General features: G+C 40.8%; 2 protein-coding genes across 4 annotated transcripts in view; one reads left to right on the forward strand and one right to left on the reverse strand.

Moving 5' to 3' along the window:
- The window catches only part of hsd20b2 (hydroxysteroid (20-beta) dehydrogenase 2), a 37,446-nt gene that overhangs the window by 8,243 nt on the left and 9,047 nt on the right, over window positions 1–20,156 (reverse strand). Inside the window, exons 2-7 of one of the 2 annotated variants that reach the window (XM_089016825.1) lie at window positions 19,245–19,305; window positions 14,295–14,322; window positions 13,788–13,879; window positions 1,334–1,380; window positions 1,133–1,208; window positions 927–1,037 (exon numbers count right to left, since the gene is read on the reverse strand). In XM_089016825.1, the coding sequence (XP_088872951.1) occupies window positions 927–1,037; window positions 1,133–1,208; window positions 1,334–1,380; window positions 13,788–13,797 (244 nt within the window). In that variant the 5' untranslated portion in view covers window positions 13,798–13,879; window positions 14,295–14,322; window positions 19,245–19,305. Of the gene's footprint in view, window positions 1–926; window positions 1,038–1,132; window positions 1,209–1,333; window positions 1,381–1,804; window positions 2,322–13,787; window positions 13,880–14,294; window positions 14,323–19,244; window positions 19,306–20,156 lie in introns of those variants that run through there. The other variant, XM_089016826.1, reaches the window with a different exon arrangement.
- Window positions 4,519–19,235, forward strand: gucy2d (guanylate cyclase 2D, retinal). Of its 2 annotated transcripts, none has more exons than XM_089016815.1 (19): window positions 4,519–5,074; window positions 7,825–8,797; window positions 8,863–9,164; window positions 9,236–9,608; window positions 9,680–9,761; window positions 9,840–9,945; window positions 10,410–10,529; window positions 10,617–10,697; window positions 10,769–10,945; window positions 11,032–11,188; window positions 11,280–11,429; window positions 11,685–11,833; window positions 11,919–12,082; window positions 13,504–13,696; window positions 13,764–13,938; window positions 15,142–15,240; window positions 16,947–17,041; window positions 17,130–17,212; window positions 17,515–19,235. In XM_089016815.1, exons 2-19 carry the CDS (start codon window positions 7,969–7,971, stop codon window positions 17,597–17,599), a joined length of 3,420 nt encoding a protein of 1,139 aa, XP_088872941.1. In that variant the 5' UTR covers window positions 4,519–5,074; window positions 7,825–7,968; the 3' UTR covers window positions 17,600–19,235. The 2 variants fall into 2 exon arrangements, with proteins under 2 accessions (XP_088872941.1, XP_088872942.1); XM_089016816.1 differs by having other exon boundaries at window positions 9,843–9,945.

The raw sequence follows: 20,156 nt of genomic DNA on the forward strand, positions 1-20,156 counted from the left end.
AAGCGACCATGTATAGTAAGGCGTGTTTGACCCCAACATTCAAATTTCTTTTCCCAAGATGGCGGCGCGTGAACACGCAGCGGCTCCCCTCTCCCGGCAAATTGGCATTTTCATGTTTATGTTTGTTAAAGTAATTATAAGTGCCTTGCATGCTGGGTCCGAGAGGACAGTAATTTCATCTGTGCTGTATGTCATGCATATTAGCATATTTGACAATAAAGCTGACTTTGACTTTGATAAACGACCATGTTGTAAGATATTTTTGGCGCGAAAAAATTGACCATGTATAGTAAGTCATTTTTAGCCCGAAAAAAACAACCATGTATCGTAAGGCGTTTTCGGCGGTCAACCTAAAAACGTCCTACAATACATAGTCACATCATTTCTTTTGGCTAAAAGTGAATACGATTAACCAGTGTTTTTTTTCCCCTAATCTGTTGAGGGAACACTTCATTCATGAAAAAGTTTTTTTTTTAACAGAAATTCACACATAAAAACCCACCCTTTTATTAAAAACAGAATCAGCAAGTGAAGGCCAAGCGGGAATGTCATATACAGTAAAGTCTCGTTATATCGATATTCTCGGGAGTCTGAACAAATATCGATATAACCAGACTATCGATATATCCGATGCTGCAGCATGTAAATTTTCTCTTTGCGTTCATAGAAACAGTATCGTAAAAAGCAGTACTATCCATAGAACCGATATCGATATAACGAGACTTTACTGTAATTAAAATGTTGCGGCTCTGTGGTACACCCGAGATCGACTCAAGCCCCGGTGTTGGATCAAACCCAGGTTAAGAACTACTGCTCTAATGCTAATGCTCTGCTCGCGCTACCTGACTGCACGACTTTATTCTTAGACCCACATTCAATCTTCACAAATGATGTCATCAACATTCCCCCCCACTTTGTCAACTTACCCAAAATTCCAATTTCAAGACCTTGGAGATGCTTGGCGATGAAAGGATAAATATTATGGCCATGCGTGAAGTCCACTTGGATGGTGTGAGTTTTTCGACCATACTGAGCTTCTGAAAGAGACAAAACAATTTGTTGAATGATAATTAAGGTATGTAAGATGACCTGAACACTTGACTCAGTGATGGCAGCTGTTATTGTTACTCACCAATCTCTGTGGCCACCTGTCGAAGCTTCTCATCACATCTGCTAACTAAAATGATATCCAGGCCTCTCTGAGCCAGCTGAAGGCAAAAACAGAAAACACATGCACACACAATTAAATTAAATACAAACCATCATTGCGTACTGTTTTTTTGTTGTATTTTTTGTCCCACAAAGGTTTCAGCAGGATGTTTCAAAACCTCACCTCCATGGCGTATGCTTTACCGATGCCAGATGTGGCTCCTGTGACAACTGCGGGAGAAATTAACAGAGATGTCTTTGGACTTCTTTATAGGCGGCAAAACTTTATTGTCCTTTATGGTAATTTTTGTTTTTCATGAATGAAACTACCGCCTTGTCTAATTCTGTATTTCCCATACCTTACATGAGAAGAAAGACAAACAGTGAGGCTAGTCATCACCCATTATCATGTACAACTTTCAACTCAGTGACCGAAAGTTTCAATAAATCATACACTACCAGAAATTTCAATAAATTCTACAAACAAAAGTGAAATCCCTCTCTGACGAAGGCGGAAGTGCACATCGAAACATGTCAGGTCATTAAACAACCAATTACGCCACTGTCTGTAATAAAAGAATCCGTTACAAATTAGATAACAAGGAGACAGTATGAACTTAACACAACTAAAAATAAAATCACATTTTGAACTTACCTGCCCATTGACCATAAGTCCTTAAATCCATTTGCCAAAATTCTGATAAAATAAACTCCCTGAATCCGCAGTAACACTTCCTGGCCGCTTTCATGGAGTAAAAAATTAAAGTGAATCCACCAATAATGACCAGGGCATCACTCAAAAACATTTTTGCAGAGTGACTAAAGATGCTCCAACTATAAATCTGCATAAGAGTGAATAACATGTATTTATGTTCCACAAAAAACTTGTGCTCCTCCCTTGTTGCTCCGCCTCTTACGATGTGTGTTGTGATTTAACATGGGAGAAAACATATTAAGGGGTAAAACCAATTGAAATGGCTGCATAGTTTCATATTATATACAGGCAAATATGAACATCATAAATAAATAAAATACAAAAAAACACATTCAAAGGAGCTTGGCAACCAACATTGTTGACAAGCTGTCAAGCAGGCAACATTGAACACAGTCCTTCCTTCCCGCGATGCAATTTGTAATCGGCAATTTGTTGTGAAAAAGCCCATGTGAGAGATAACCGCGCCTACATCACAATGACATCATCAAATTGAGCCGATGAGGCCCCCGTCCAGTAAAAGACACGCGGCCAATCTAATCACAGCAGATTGGAGAAGACGTTTCGTTTACACCATTTTACAATACGTACATTCTTCCATTTTCCAAACTGCTTATCAGACAAGCAGACTACACGACACTGGCTGGAAGTTATGACCAAAATGTAGAAGATTGTACAACACTGAGTTAAGCTCTATCCTTAAAACCAATACAATGTGTTGTAAAATATGTTTCCAGTGCAATGTGTGTGATGGAAAGACATTCTGCAAAGGTTCACATCAGCTCCCCATTCATGTGAAAACCAACGTCTGTACATTGATAAGCGAACCATACGCCCGATTAAATGTTAAATGATAACGTTTGTGATAGGCTTCCCCAAAAAGTTGCGTCTTCCACAAGTTGAGAATAGTCCTGACCGAGTAAACTTCAATGTTTAGTCTAGCATCCAGAAACGTACATTTTGGGGCTTTGAGTGTTTTTACATCAGCTTTGTTCTGATAATACTTAAAAATGGAGAACCTATTCTTAACACATGTCAAATTTGTCCTTTCTGCTCAATTCTTGGGGATATCAATGTAGAGTTTTAGTCATCTGTGTGAAAAATCCACACCCCCAAAAAATTAAGAAGCCTTTTGGGTGAAAGGTGAAGAATAATGCACTGCAAACAAGAGCAGCCCAGTCATCTCGGTTCAATGTCATGTACTTAAAACATTAATTCCACCCATTTCTGAACCTTATTTCATTAACATTAATAATAATAATAATAATAATAATAATAATAATAATAAATAATAATAATAATAATAATAATAATAATAATAATAATAATAATAATAATAATAATAATAATAAAAATAATAATAATAATAATTCATTTCATTCATAAGTGCTTTTCAATACTCTCAAGGACACTTTAAAATCACAGGATAAGTTTTTTTCTGCGGGTGAGCAGCAGCAGCAGCCAGATGGGCCTAAATATAATTATTGTCCCCCCCAACAAATTCGGGAATTCACGTCATGCTTTTCAATTCCCGAATAAATTTGAAAATGGCAGTGAATGAGTAATAAAAACCAATGTACAATTTAAAAACAAGAGGGCAGATTCGGAATCAGAAGCAAAAATAAATCAATGAATAAATACATAAAAACACAAAAACTCACCTAATCTGGAAAACTCAATTGCATCGCTAATGATTTTTTAGTATTTTAATTTGTTAACTCGTGTTTTCAGTCCATGTGTTGCTAACATGTTTACCCCCTCAGCCACTAGAGGACGACAAAGTCGGCCCGGAATTTCGACGGAATTTCGACAGAAGATGATGGTGGAAGGCACCCTCGTATTCATGACAGTTTTTTTTTTTTTCTTCAAAGTTTGTATTCATGGTTTGTCCCAATTCAAATCACAAACACGAACAAGTATGGAAATCGAAACATAGCACAAGATAATGCACAATATTACTTTTACTTTGATGCATAACTTGTGCCTCGCAATACTGATGTTACCACAGCAGAATGTGCAGATGATGCCTTTCTGCTTTTATCTTCTGATAACTTAACAGATCGTGTTTAACTCTCAATTTCTCCCTTACTTCAAACTGTTAAAGAACACCCACACGAATTTTGTGTGATCCTGGAAGGACCCGTGATGCCACCGTGGTGGAGTCCATGTTAATTGACTTGAGCACCTAAGTCAGGTCAATGAGGAGGCAAATGTCTCAGCCCCACCTTGGCTCCTCCTTACAAGGTTTGATTTATTCCAGGTGGCAAGATGCTTCCTCAGAGGGAATAAGGAATTCCTGGAGGGATGTTCTTTTCAAATTGACAACGTAAAACAATGCTGTGTATCCAAGCAACTTTCAGAATACGACACCCTGAAGGGCATCCATTTCTCCCAAAGTGAAGAGTTAATGTTAAATTCAGCGGCCATTGCTGCCTCAATCTGCTTCTTTGTCGATCATGGCCGACTTTACTCGGGGAGGCTCGCCATCAGTGCCGTTAGCCATGCCACTAAGAGGCTTGAAGGCGGCAAGATGAGTTTAGCACAGCCTCACTTGACTAATCTGATTACCGCAGCGAGGCAGCTATCAGTGTTCAAGTCAGAGCAAACACATCATTGCACGTGCAGTCACATTGGAGGAGAATCAGAGATGCAATATTAAATGTCCTCAAACGCTGTTGTTTTACTCTTATAAGAATGGAAGCGGTTGGGGGTTCATTTCCAGCTGCTGTCACTTGGACAGAAGAGCCACAGCAGACTTAAGAGTACACATCCCAACTTTCACCTCATCTCCTTGGGTCCCCCCCCCCCAACCTCACTCTCCCCACACTAGGATGGATTAAAAGCTAAAGGAGGCTGAGAAGTCGCAGCTTGAATGTCCTCACTGGTCCTTTCCATTTCATTTTACCCGTTACATTATCCTCACAGTCGACCCCCCAAAGCCCCCTTGACTTTCCTCATTTTTTAAATATGGATTCAATGTTTAACTTTTTGTTCTCATGCATCACCTGAGGTTTGGGGAGCATCCCCAGTCCAAGGCAGGGACGCTACAAGATTCATTAAACAGCTATAAGGAATTTTAAAACAAGAATTTAAACTTGAAGGAAGCTGAGGATTGTTTTTTCTCTTGGATGACTTACGACATTTTTCACAACCGTTGGAATCACTCTGGAATTTGGATGGCATGCAACATTGACATGGATCGAACCAATCCAAGTAAGCCATTTTCATTTCTACTGAACTTGCCCATTGAAACAATGTCATTATCACTATGACTGGAAAAAAAAAGATCCTCTTAAGTACAACGTCAAAACAATATTTGTTACTATTGCTTTTATGAACATCATTTTTGTCTTTTATTGATCGACAGAATCTTTGGAATGGGAAAATGCGAGAGCAAGTAGACATTAAAGACAGATTTCCCGCATAGTCGCAGCAGCACTAATAGGCTTGCTAATCACATCCAAGTAATTCTGAATCAGGACCATCACTTGAGAGACAGTACGCTCTCACGTACAGAAGTGGATGTTGGTTTGAAATTGTGTTCTGTTTGGGGCAAAGTTCTCTCAACAACTGCCTCCAACTACCTCCCTCAAGCTGAATAAATAACGATAAATACAAACTCGGCATGACTCTACATTAGGGACAGTAGAAGTATCTAAGTTAAAGCCTTACCACATAATATGGCACACCCCAGATACACACACAACAACTGCTAAAAATGCTAGTTGAAATACTTTGTCATGTGTCAAGTCATGACCTGTCAATCAAAGACATTTATATGGGGAGTTTGCACCCCCTTGTGGAATTATTCTCTGTAGTGGGCATGCATGGTGAAGTACTGGTTCTTAATAATTGAACATGAACTGAAATAATTTCCACCTCAGGGCTGAATCAAATATTTAAGCAAATCTTCAACTGATTGTCTCATGATTCACGAGAGTCAACCAGACTTGCCATGATGTGTCAGTCGGATTTCTTACAAAAGCCACTCAGCCCATTTATCAATCAAACAGCCTCGTTAAGGTTATACAATTAATTTTACCAAATCTTCTTGACCCTCCTCTCACATCGATGCAGGAAATAAAAATGTTCTTCCCACTGAGAGAACTGTTGTCACGATTGCATTCTTGTCAAAGGCTTTCAGTGGGCCGTACTTGGTCCACAACTGGCCTAGTAGGCAGGGGCGGAAAATACCAACTCTGTATGTTCAAGGGGTAGTTCGTATTAGCTAATGTAAAAGTAACCAAGGCAATTTTTCCTTAAAGGACAACCGACACCATTTTTTTGTTTCCTAACTGACATCAGAAAAGCGTTTTATAGCATCGAAAATACCCAAAACGCACAGGATGATATTTTTAGTCAAATGAAAAACACCAATAAAAATGACTTAAAGTCTCCCAAAACTACTTCAAAATGATCTGAGAAAGTTTCAGTTTCAGAAGTGTCCTGCCCCCTTGTTCGTGACGTCACACCAAGACGTCTTGCCTTGCTCCAGATTCAAAACAATGGCTTCAGATTCGGAGAAGATGATTTCTTGTTACTCATCCAGTTACGAATATGATTCAAATAGTTCTTTGCAATCGATTAAATAAGTCCTTCCAGATCAATTCGAGCCATCAGGACTGATGTGTAGTGTCCCAGAAAATGCACAAGATGGCGCCCAAGCTCCATTGGAAATGGGCTGATTTGTCTGCTGGGAATTTGTGTCAACTAGAATCGAATCATGGTCTTGATTTAACACACAACGATTGACCACTGCGTTATTTATGTGTTTTCCTTCTAATTTCGCCATCGACATGGATCAACATGAAGTTTTCAGACCAAACAAAGTCCCCAAAATGCATTGTGCGTCGCTTTCTCGGTCAGGGGTGTTCCTGATGCGACGTGACGTCAGGAATCGTCACCAACTCAAAAACAAGACTTCTTGAATATTCAGCGCGGAGTCTTAAATCGTCAAATATAGCTATATGCGGTGGAATCTTTGTAAAATACGCTCAGTAGAAGTCATTTGAAGTGATTTTACAAATTATGGACATAACTTGTCCAAAGGCGTCGGTTGTCCTTTAACTCATTCACTGCTATTGCCGAATTTATTTGGCAATTGAAAATATGACAGAGTGCCATTCCCGAATTTGTTCGGGTTTTGGTTTTTCTTTCTGGGGTGCCAACACTGGCCAGACCGCTGGCAATATTTTTCCCCTTCAACAAGGGAGCAGCATTGCCCCGTTTCCATGTTAGTGCTTTGTTCTAGTTTCAGCTGTTGTTAAAGTCCTATATAAATCAACCTGCATGTATTGCATTGTATTTTAGACAGCCGCCCTCATTTCAAGCTCATATAACTCCATACCCATATAATTTAGGAATGATCTCTTTGTTCTGATCAAAGAAGAGAGTCTACTTTTTCTAACGCTATATTCAATGTTTATGTACTCCAAAAACTCAATATTTTGTGGGTCGTGGAATTTGACTGACAAGGACAAAAACCCTGGCACTGGAGTGGACACATTTTTGCACGTCTACTCTAACTCATTCACTGTTAGTCAATGAGCAAATATGTGTTCACTCCATTGATGCAGCGTAAGAAACCTTGGGTTAGACTCTCTTCTTTCATCAGAAAAAAATGTTTATGTCTTATTTGGCTCTAGAGTTATCTGCAGTGAAAGTGGGGGCGGCTGTACAAAAGGGAAATGCTGCCCCCTCATGGGAGGGAAAATATTGCCAGAGGTCTGACTGGAGCTTGATCCGGAACCTCAACAAGAAAAACCAAAACCCCACAAAAAAATCGGGAATGGTTCTCCACGTCATGCCTTTCAATTCCCAAATAAATTCGGCAATGGCAGTGACTGAGTTAAATTGGCTGGTTATCAATGGGCCAGAGGTAACACATGGTTGAATGTCTTCATCTTTGTAACAACACGTGTCCATGTTCAACTCTCTCCGCATATTGTTCCTGTTTCCCATAGGCAGTGATGGCTCGGAGTTTTGTTGACATCTGTCCATCTTAGGCCACCGAGTGCCAAGTGACGGCCTCCCACCACTTGCTACCCCATACCCTTAGTCACGCTCACCATCTTTCCAGGAGGACACCATCAAAGTTGTGGAAAGAAATGGCCAGTCACAGAGACCCTCGCTTCCTGCACAATCTCTCCTACCACCCCCGATGGCAGCATAACTCATTCAAACCGAGGAGGAAAAGACACATGTTGACAAACAGTGATGTAGCTCATAGTCTCTCCCTTTCCTCGTCGTTAAAACTGCAGTTGCCATGTTTCCCACTGCAGCGTTTGAAAAGCTGTTGGGCAAGTTGGCTCCTCATGCCCTTACTCATCTCAACCCTCCCTTGTCAAGCCTGGGCAACCACATTCAAGGTAGCCCTGGTTGGACCCTGGACTTGTGACCCCTTTTACTCCAAATCCCTGCCGGACACGGCGGCCCGCCTGGCCATCGCACGCATTAACAAGGACCCCCACCTTAACAAAGGCTATTGGTACGACTACACGCTGATCAACGAGGACTGCAAGTCATCTCGTGCCATAGCTCGCTTCGCCGAGCTAGAAGGATACGGCGCCGCCTTCCTGGGACCGGCCAACCCGGGGTACTGCTCTGCCGCTGCTCTCTACGCTAAGGAGTGGGACATTGGAATACTCTCCTGGAGTTGCCTGGAGCCAAACATGGGCGAAGGAGGGATGTATCCCACGTTCCTGCGCCCACAGCCGTTGTCTTCGCGTGTCCTTTTCACGGTGCTACGCTACTTCCGCTGGGCCCATGTGGCCATCATCTCGGAGGAGAGCGACATCTGGGAGGCCACTGGATATGAGCTGGCTTCATCTCTGAGGGCTTTGGGCTTGCCCGTCAACCCCGTGGTGACCATGGAGGAGGGCAAGGACGGGCCGAGGAAGGCTTTGACAAAAATCCGGGAAACGGACCGGGTTAGAGGTAAAAATTAATCCATCAATCCTCAACGCCTTTGAGTAGCTAATGAACCAATTTCCTCTTCACAGTGATCATTATGTGCATGCCTTCGGTCCTGATCGGCGGACGATCCCAGTATGACCTATTGATATCCGCATTAGCGATGCGAATGATCGACCGCGGCTACATTTTCATCCCCTACGACACGCTGCTCTACTCACTTCCGTACAAAGATGCTTTCTACTACACCCTCGGCAATGACACCAAGCTGAGGAAAGCCTATGACGGAGTTCTCACCATCACCATGGACTCTGGAGACCGCAATTTTTATCAGGCCTTCAAAGACGCGAAGGACAGATACGAAATCCGCAGCAGCACTGCAGCGGAGCACGTGAGACCATCTGCTCGCATCACGCCAGACATTCAAGGTAGCGCATGATCACCATCTGGCTCCCTTTCTAGGTTTCTCCGTTCTTCGGCGCCATCTACAACATGATGTATTACATCGCGATGGCAACGGAGCAGGCTCGCGCCGATAGCGGCAGATGGGTAACCGGTGAGGCCCTCAGCAGCAATAAGGGGGGCTTCGAATTTGAAGGCTTCAATCAACATTTGAGGGCCGGCAGGGACGGCGAAGGCATGCAGGCTCGCTATGTGGTGCTGGATTACAGCGGGATGGGAAACTCTCTGTACTCCACTCATGCGCTGGAGGCCGCACACACAGACGGCAGGATCGGAGGGTTGAAATATCTCGGGCGATCTATACATTTTGCTGGCAGCACCCCGTACACGGATTCCAGTTGTTGGTTTAGCCCTTATTTCGCCTGCAGTGGAGGTGAGTGATGTTGCGGGGGCGTCGAATGAAACTTGCATTCCAGCATCGTCAACCACTTTTTCTCCTTACAGGAATGGAGCCGACCACTATCTTCGTTTTCCTTCTCCTCGCTATGGTGATTGCTGGTGCTATCAATATCTTCATTCATTTCACGTACGTACAGTGGTACATTCCAACCAATCCAATGCTTGTGTGACGGTAAAATTTCATTTGTAGTTCTTTTCATTCCAGGAGGAGTGGCAGAGTGGGATTCACCTTTGGAGACGGGGGCAGATCTGCCAAAGTACTACTGACTCTGGATGACCTGGTCTTCATTAACACTCAAATCAGCAAAAGGGTCAGCACTCACTGTGTTGTCTGCACTCCTTGTGTCACAGTGCAGGGTCCATTTTTGTCAGCCATTATTTTGTTTTTTTGCCTTTCAATTGAACTTGGTTCAGTTTTGAAGTGCCCCGAACTGTGCAGTGACAATGTGCTTTTTTTGTTTTTTCTTTGCGTGTTGGATTGGAGGGCAGTTGCTTATTCAAAATGCAAAATTATTTTAGGTTGCCTCTTTTGTGTGTTTTCTACATTGTTTCCGTTCTAGTTTAGACAGACATGAGTCCATCGTCATTGGACAATTTGGGCAAAGGGAACGGCATGCAGAGAAAAACCGCAAAGCCTAAGCTGTCAGATTCTGATGGCCTCATGTCCGGTTGAATCAGACCTGAAATTTTAGCATTGGTGTACGATTTTAGACGTACTGCTACTTTGTTGATGTAAACAAAACAATTTACTTTTTTGCTACATTGTTGAAAGCAGAAGCTGAACGATGAAAGCATCATGAGAAGTCAGCTGGACATGAAGACGCCTCACCACTCCGTGTCTGGTCGCAGTTATTTGGCTTCTACACCAGACAGTTCCAATGTTGCTGTATTTGAGGTGAGTTGGGGGCATGAGTTCTGTTTGAAGCTGTGGTTTTGTCAATGATTTTTGTTTTGAGTCAGTGTTTTTCTCTGTAAATATCAGGGTGACTGGGTTTGGTTGAAGAAAGGCCCACCTGGAGCTGTTTCAAGCATCAATAGCAGCACTGAGTCTGTCTTCATCAAGGTCAGTGTTTAAAGGAAGTGGCACCACTTTGCATTCTGTCGATATTGCTTCATCGATAGTTTTTTTTGCAGCTCAGAGACATGAGGCACGAAAATCTCAATTTGTTCCTGGGACTTTTCTCCGACTCTGGCATTTTTGGAGTGGTGACTGAACACTGCTCCAGAGGCAGCTTAGAGGACCTACTGAACAACGAGGACGTACGTCTGGACTGGATGTTCAAGTCGTCTCTTCTGATGGATCTCATCAGGGTACAGGAGATGCAAAAACACACACTCGTGCTTTGTAGTGCTCTTTTCTAAGGGTGTTGTACCATTCGTTTGGCATATCTGAACAGGGAATGAAGTACCTGCACAATCGGGGAATCATACATGGACGCCTTAAATCTCGAAACTGTGTGGTGGACGGGCGCTTTGTACTGAAAGTGACTGATTACGGCTTCAATGAGCTTCTCAGTGCCCAAAGCATCAGCATGGAGGAAGAAAAGCCCGAGGGTGAGTTGATAACAGGTCCTCCATTTCCTTTTTATATAGAAAACTTGAATCCTCTTAGTTTTATCGTCATCGCTTTGGCTTTATCCGAAAGATCTGTTCTGGACCGCTCCTGAGCTGCTACGCAATCTTTCTCTGAGGAGAAGGGGGACGTTTCCTGCGGACATCTACAGTTTTTCCATCATCTCACAGGAAGTGATTTCTCGCTCTGCTCCTTTTTGTATGCTGGACATGCCACCCAAGGGTGAGTGACATGGCAGTTAAGATCTTTTTGAATGTTGTCGTCATTGTCTCGCGACAATTAGGGGAGGAAATTTCCCCACTATGGGACTATTAAAGGCTTACTGATTCTGAAAATAAGCATTATGACCAAAAAGCAAAAACAATACCTTATTTGCACACAATATTAGTGAGCGCACACGATAAACGCAAGACATTCAATCTGCATGTGCATCTCAATGTTATTGTTTAAAACAGCGTCGTCTGTATGTTTTGGCAGAGATTATCAGTAAGGTCAAGGAACCCCCTCCTTTGTGTCGGCCCTCCCTGTCGGTGGACGAGGCCCCCCTGGACGTCATCCAGGTCGTCAAGCAGGCCTGGAGCGAAGAACCCGACAGGAGGCCTACATTCCACGATATTTTTAAACAGGTGAAAATACACAAAATCGGGTATTCGGGTGGATACGGTCACCGGAGTCGGCATGTCATTTTTTGTCTCCGTTTTGCGTGAACAGTTTAAAAGCATCACCAAAGGAAAGAAGACCAATATCATCGACTCAATGTTGCGCATGTTGGAGCAGTACTCCTCTAACTTGGAGGATCTGATCCGGGAGAGGACGGAAGAATTGGAGGTGGAGAGACAAAAGACGGACCAACTGGTGGCTCAGATGTTGCCCAAGTGAGTAACGGAAGGAGACTCTTGGTCAATTTAGCCCGCAGTCCGTGCGGCTTTAAAATAAGCGCCTTTTAATTATTTAGAATCATGAGTGAGAAGTGAGATACTGAGAGAATGTTCAATACTAACAATGGTCAATAGCAAATGTGTGTCACTAAACGTATAATTGAATTAATAACTTGTTTTCTAGCATATCAAGTTTTGAAGATTTCCTTTTTCTTTTTATCAAATAATAATTAATTATATCCTATAGTACGAGGGGGGGGGGGTTTAAACTCAATTCTGCCGCAGGCAGTTAGTTTCCTCTCGGGGGCCGTTATGAATTTTGGGAAGCCATTAGAATGGTTAATCTCCTCCACATTACATACAAAACACACAACAAATTAATGAATAACTAGTTTGCAAATCTGAAGTCAAAAATAATGACTGTTATTGTGGTTTACATGGGACAATTTGAAATGTTGGTTTGGACTTCAGCAAGCAGCATGAACTTTCACGTTTGATTTGCTTTCGCGGGACGAATAAAATGAGAGATTTGACCCCCGGGCTTGAACTTTGACACCAGTGTGATAGTACAAAAGCTTGTGCAAAACGGATTATACATGACCCTGCAATGCACGGAGGTATTGGCCACTGATGCACAGTTTGTTCGAAGAAAATGTCCACATTTTGACTGGTGTCATAATTACATGTGTAATTAATCCTTAAGAGGGAAGGGGGGGCTGCAGTGCCTCTCAATTATAGCTGCTAAATTAGTTCCTTGTCATTATCTGTCCAGTTCATTCATGTGCACATCATTTGTATGTTGGGGTGGGACTCCGCCATCTTTCATTTGTTTCCAGTATTTATTCAGGACACACTAAGGCAGTGGATATTCGGGAATGTTTACTCCAACCTTCTCCTGTTGTGTCGTGTGTGTGTGTCCCGTGATATGACTCACTTGTCCCTCCCCATGATAATACTCGCTAGATAGTACAAAAACCATAACAGTGCACTTCCCCAACTCCCACAAATCTGTTTAGACCTTTCCCCAATTTCCATCGGGCGAAAAGGTTCCAGACAGTTCACGATTCTCAAACATGGCCTTTGGAACGGCGTGTGTTCATGAAAGTTTATCATTATGATAAATATTTGGGAAAAGTGCAGATTTTGAGAAAACCAAATAGCACTGAGAGCTGTAATATGCTAGCATTCGTAATATGCTAGCATTCGTAATGTAAACAAACTGATATTGGATACGGCCGCTATGTCGGGAGCATGTTTTCTTGGTAACATTTTCTATTTTGGAATGTACAATCAATAGAGTTGATAAACATACCTGCCATTCATAAATACTGATTATCCAAGGTTGCATATGAACCCTCGGGTGCTCCAGTTCCCTCTGCTTTGATTGCTAGTCTTGGGAATTTCTTTTTCTTTCGCAGATCTGTGGCCCAGGCGTTGAAGACAGGCAAGCCCGTCAAACCTGAACACTTTAGCGAGGTCACGCTGTACTTTAGCGACATTGTGGGCTTTACCACCATTTCGGCTCTCAGCGAACCCATCGAGGTGGTCGACCTGCTGAACGACCTTTACACGCTATTTGACGCCATCATTGGGCTGCATGACGTGTACAAGGTGTGTGTGGAAACACACTGGAAAAACATTTAAAAAAGTGTTGACTGGCTTTTATGTTGATCTTAAGGTGGAAACAATTGGAGATGCTTACATGGTGGCATCCGGAGTCCCCAATAGGAATGGCAACCGTCATGCTGCAGAGATGGCCAACATGTCACTTGACATCCTCCACTGCATCGGCACCTTTAAAATGAGACACATGCCTGAGTTAAGAGTTAGAATCCGAATCGGCTTGCACTCCGGTAAGTCACGGCACAAAAGTGGATGGGAATAAGCGTGTAGCTAAGCAATCGTGGTGAGAATTTAGATAAAAGCCTTCAAACAGGCAGTGAATGCTATTTTTTTATTTCTCTCATGGGCTACTTTGAAATATTTCCTCATGACCCCCAATGAAAATTTACAGAAAGAACTCATCCGAAATCCTTCCCACATCCAGTAACGCCTCAAAACTTAATTACGCACATACATGTGCCACTAAACTATTGCCTGTAGTCTAGCACAAGAGTGGCAAAATAAAATACAATAAAAAAAAGTTGATTTGTTGCAGATTGGTACGCATGCGGTAACACAAGCTGCTAAGGAAAGGAAGTATTTTTACCTCCTTGATCCCCGTCTGGAACGTATTCCTGGAATAGTGAAGAACGATCCACTTAGACTTCTGTCATCCAATTAACACAAAGCATCCACCGCAAGTCACTGCTGCTCATCCAGTGATCGAGTGTCAACCTTTCATTTTTTCCCAGAAGCATATTTTAATCATAAAAGAATTGGTAATTGGAACTGGTGTTGGACACATACACTCATGAACAGGCCCTTTTGCCATTATTGCGTGTGTGTGTGTGTGTCTGTGTCAGGGTTGTGTTGTCGTTCAATTCAGTTCATTTTGGTCAATTTTTTTCAATTTATTTATTTATTTATTTATGCATTCATGTATTTATATATTTGTTTGTCTGCTTATTTTATTTATTTATTTGTCTGCTTATTGTATTTATTTATTTATTTATGCATTTTTGTATTTATATATCTGTTTGTCTGCTTATTCTATTTATTTATTTATTTTTCTGCTTATTGTATTTGGATTGGATTGGATATGCCTTTATTAGTCTCACAGTGGAGAAATTTACATTTCACAGCAGCAAAGTGATGAAAGGAATGAAAGTAGAAAAACGAAATACATTACATACATTACATACATTTATTCATGCATTTGTGTATTTACATACAGTATTTGTTTATCTTATTTATTAGTTACACATTTATTTATTTACATATTTATTTATTTACATATTTATTTATTTAGAGATTTATTTATGTGTGCATTTTTGTGTTTATATATTTGTTTCTGTCCTTATTTAATTTATTTATGTATTTATTTATTATTTAAACATTGTTTTATTCACACATTATTTATTTATTTATTTAACAAGCTTGTGGTGCACTTTCAGGCCCAGTCGTAGCAGGAGTCGTGGGCCTCACGATGCCTCGCTATTGCCTCTTTGGAGACACAGTCAACACAGCATCTCGAATGGAGTCCACCGGATTGCGTGAGTATAAATGTGCATACTCTGCATACTTTTGTGTGGGAGTATTTCTTCCCCCTCCCCGTAAGACTAACATGGCTGAGGACAGGCGTGTGCATGCTTCTTGAGGCTAAACAGGGCTTTAAGTTACGAGTCCTTTCTAATCTCTTAAGACTATAAACGGAATTAGAGGTCAATTCAAAGTTTTCCTGTAAATTAGATGCTATGCATTGGTGGCCTGGTGCATGTTCCAGAAATAAGGCCAAAAGCCATTTCCAAGAAGATGAACCAAAATGCCACCTGCACAGATCATCCCGTGACATTTAACATCATGCTAGGTGCAGAGCTGTCCATCCCAAAAAACTCTTAAAGGACTACCGACGTCTCCGGACAAGTTGCGTCCATAATTTGTACAATGGCTTCAAATGACATCTACTGAGCGTATTTTACAAAGATTCCACCGCATATAGCTATATTTAACGTTTTAAGACTCGCGCTGAATATTCCGGAAGTGTTGTTTTTGAGTTGGTGACGAGTCCGTATGTGACGTCACTGAAGGAACGCCCCTGACCGAAAAAAGGACACATTGTAGCAGTCCTTCCATCACGTCAATATATTTTGCTGTACTTGTTTAGATGGAAAACGTCATGTTGCAACAAAAAGAACCAGAAGAGGGCGATCAAGCTCCATGTAAGGAATTTTTCAGCCTGTGGAAACGGGCTGATTAATTCCTCACACGGAGCTTGGTCGCCATTTTCTGCCTCTTTTTTTGGTGATACATTTCCCCCCAATGTTGCCTCAAAATGGCACGGAATAAATTCTTTAATTGATTGCAAACATGTATGCTTTCCTCTTCAGAACTATTTGAATCAGATTCATAACTGGATGAGTAACAAGAAAGCATATTCTCCGAATCTGAAGCCATTGTTTTGATTCTCCAGCAATGCAAGACGTCTTGGCGTGACGTCACGAACTGGGGGCGGGACTTTCTGAAAATGCCCAATTCGCAGCTCAATTTTTTGCAGATTTTGGCCGCTTTAAGTCATTTTTATTGGTGGATCATCATACTGCGTGTTTTGGGTATTTTAGATGCTATAAAACGTTTTTCTGATGTCAGTTAGGAAACAAAAAAGTGACGTCTGTTGTCCTTTAAACTATCAAGTCCCTTTTACAAATTTGTAAAATTGCATTTTTTTCTAAATAAAAACTTAAGAAAGGCATTTATTTTTAATGCTAATATTTTAAGATGAGTCTGAAATGATATTCCAAGTGTTTTACAATCATAGGATTTGCTATATTTTGGGTGGTATACGATACTCTCACTGAATTAGTTTATAAACATTTTAATATTAATTTTTATCGCAAAAACTCAATTCAAAATGAATGTTCTAACCCTTTCCTACAGCACTTAGCTGTCGCAGGTGAGCTGCCTTTGATTGAGAGGCCCGCAAACAGCAACAAAACTTTCACACAGGTGGAAGTCTTTCATTTTTATAGCACCAATTTTCACACGAGACATTAACTGAAGACACTATAGAGCAAGTCAAGAATGAAAAACTCTCTCAAAGTAAGAACTGTCAAGTAACTCAACCAAGCAATAAATTAGCAGTCTGGTGCCGCCTAGGGGTTGAATCTCACATGTCAAACGGAATCGTGATTTTTTTTTTAACCAAATGGTTTTCAGTTTTGTGCCGACGTAAATATGAACCATGGGTTTGTGTGGTGTGCAGCTTACAGAATACATGTCAACCAGACTACAGTAGACATCTTGAACAGCTTGAAGCTGGGATACAAAATTCAAGTTCGAGGGATGACGGAATTGAAGGTAAAGTGGGGTGAAATTAACTGAATGTTTCCCCAAAAAACAACAAACGGCAACACCGCGTTTAACCTTGTGATATGTTGTTCACTAGGGAAAAGGTGTTGAGAACACGTACTGGTTGGTGGGAAGGGAAGATTTCAAGAAACCCTTGCCTATTCCACCAGACCTCCAAGGGTAAGAGACATTGACATTATATATTTTTTGCCTGTGTAATTAGCTTTAACTGTTGAAGAAACATTTCAAAATGTAGATATTGACAAACGTTTGCAATTATTGGACATTTATTTACGCAATGAAATATTGACTGTTAATTTAAATTTGGATCATGTACAACACAAAACAGATTACTAATATCCTTTCAATCTTAAAATAGATGAACAGATTATTCTGATGTCGATTTACAGAATAGACGTTAGTTGGTGGTCTGATACACTTTGCAATTTTGATCTTGTGTCTTTCTACATTTCCTCTCCCAGGGGAAGTAATCATGGCATTGGGTTGGAGGAGATTCCTCCCGACAGAAGACAAAAGTTTCTGGATCGACAGAAGAAGATGGGATAGGATTGGTGCTGTAACTCTTTTTGTTTGGTTTTCAACAATGCACACCCGTTGGTATTGTGAAAAAAGAGGTGTGCACCACGTTCAAATAGACTTGGCATCATCATTCAAAGATTGTTTGATGTCTAAAAATGTGTAGGTGCTTCAAGAAGGGAGCGATGTCACGAAACAGCTTGACCGCTGTGTAATCTTCATTTTTAGTAACGCTGCACAAACTCACTGCATGTCTGGTCTCGGGCTTAGAGGGGGTTTCTTGCACTAGATGCTAAAAGTTTAGAGCAATACGTTACATTTTTCCCATCGGGGCTTTCTGTACAAAAGGACAAAATAACATTGCATTAAAATCACCAAAAGTGATTATATCATGTTCAGGTCTGCTGAGTGCATCATGATTGAGGGGTGCTGGCGACCAACTTCTCAACAGCAGCTGATTATTGATTTTTTATTTTTATGTCACAGCACATTCCAGAAAAAAATGGTAACTTGTGCCAAGGGGCCAAAACACCAGCCAGAAGACAAGAATCACATTGGATCATAATGTATGTTATACTGCAATTTGGAATATGTATTTTGATGTGTGTATTGATTGTTAACATATCTTTGACCCTTGCGGAAGACATAAAAGAATCTTCAGATAACAGCTCGAATTTCAGATTGTGGTTATTTCTCATCGATGGTACACTGTTAATGTGCACACATGGGTGCATATTGCTTGGTCCATATAGCAAAAAAGGATGAACATCAGCATTCCAAATGCAGATGGTATGACTGATAAAATATGTATCTTCTTGGATAGCAAGAATAGGACCGTCTTTTGACAGACGGTTTGCCAAAGACAGTAGATGCACCTGACACACCCCAAATGAGGGGGATTATGCCGATCATTTTGAAGGGGCATTTTGTGTTTCTGTAAATCAATAATGGCTTCAGTGAAAATGCTTGACTTTTCTAGATGATGCTATGATAGTATGAACAATACATCGAAACAGGGATAGTGTACAAATAACATTAATTTTAAGACATATGGCCAGAATGCAAATTTCAGTTTTGTTTGGGGATATAATAATTCCATATATGGTCTTTCGTCATATGGTACACTGTTTTATATTGTTTGCATTTGTGCAATTTACACAGAGGCACAAATGCAAACTATTAAAAATCTCCATCACAAAAAGTACATTCTGATTATTATCCGTTATAGCAGCATCAGGCGCGTGTCTATCATCTTTATATGTCGAGGACAAAAGGAAAAAAATATGTGCTCGTTTTGCCACCGTGTCAGACGTACATCGTGTTCCAGGCGCACCTCCGGTGTCCTGAAGCAGCCCCAAATTTTGACTGGCACCGGCTTAACTGTGCCAGTCTGACAGAAATTAGTCAAGTTAACTACAGCAAACTAGAAAACACCCCAAAACCCGCATTACTTTCAAAATAAGAGGATTCAACTACTGAATGAACTGGATGGTGTTAAATTAAGGTTAGAATTTATGAACTGGAAAAACAAATTGGAACTGAAAATTCACATATTGATCTTGACTTTTGAGAAATACCCGAATGCATTCCATTTTGCTGCACCTTCGGTAGTAATATTCTTTAGGGTAACTAAAAGGGAGTGTGGAAGTGGACACGTGTCTCTTAAACTACTCACCATTTTATTTTCGTTTACCTTCAACCACGACCCGCTGGTTCCAAAATTTACAGGTGATCCGCTGCAACACATCAATGTACAGTGAGATTAATTTTAATCTGTTATATGATGTCGCCTTGTCTTGACAAAATAAGCAAGTTCAACTTTTGCTAATTTGCTAACCGAGGAGAGAGCCTCAGGGTGTCAAGACATGGACTGAATGATGAAGTTGATTATTCAAATACAATTGAACCAGGACATGTATTGATTGTTCCTTTCATCTAACTGTGAACTGTTCAACATGTCATTACGTCGAGTGTGTTCATATGAACGCAGATAAATTAATTTTCAAATGTATTAATGTTGTTTCCTGCCACATTAATTCTTGTTAATTATACTTAAGTATATTATTGTTAATTACAGTAAAGTCTCGTTATATCGATATCGGATATATCGATAGTCCCGGTTATATCGATACTATTTCTATGCACGCACGGAGAAAATTACATGCAAACAGGGTCGGATATATCGATAGTCCCGGTTATATCGATATTTTTTCGGACTCCCTTGAATATCGATATAACGAGACTTTACTGTATATGCTTTGAACCTATTTGATACTCTGTTTTGATTTTATTTAGATTTTTTTTTAATAAATGTATCTGTTTTCACATTAACACGCTCATCATAAATGGGTTAAAACAGAGCATGTAATACAAAAAAACAAACGAACAAACAAACAAAAAACACATTTGATTGAATACTGTACAGGCATTGAAAAGGTTTTAGAAGGGCAAATAAGTTGATATGTAAAAGTGGACTTTAATAATAATAATAAATTTCAATTATAAGCGCCTTTTAAAACTCTAATGATCACTTTACAGTCATAGGATACGTTTTACTGTGGGTGAGCAACGGCAGCCACACGCACAA

This window comes from Hippocampus bargibanti, linkage group LG16 (genome assembly GCF_051943395.1).
Source record: "Hippocampus bargibanti isolate YZ-2025 linkage group LG16, ASM5194339v1, whole genome shotgun sequence".
Taxonomy (NCBI): Eukaryota; Metazoa; Chordata; class Actinopteri; order Syngnathiformes; family Syngnathidae; genus Hippocampus; species Hippocampus bargibanti.

Bases quoted from the DNA above. Each gene is read 5' to 3' on its own strand.
- gucy2d (XM_089016815.1), top strand. From the start codon at position 7,969: ATGGCCAGTCACAGAGACCCTCGCTTCCTGCACAATCTCTCCTACCAC. The intron at 11,189-11,279 runs GTGAGTTGATAA...TTTATCCGAAAG, and splicing joins GGAGGAAGAAAAGCCCGAGG to ATCTGTTCTGGACCGCTCCT. The intron at 17,042-17,129 runs GTAAAGTGGGGT...GTTGTTCACTAG, and splicing joins GAGGGATGACGGAATTGAAG to GGAAAAGGTGTTGAGAACAC.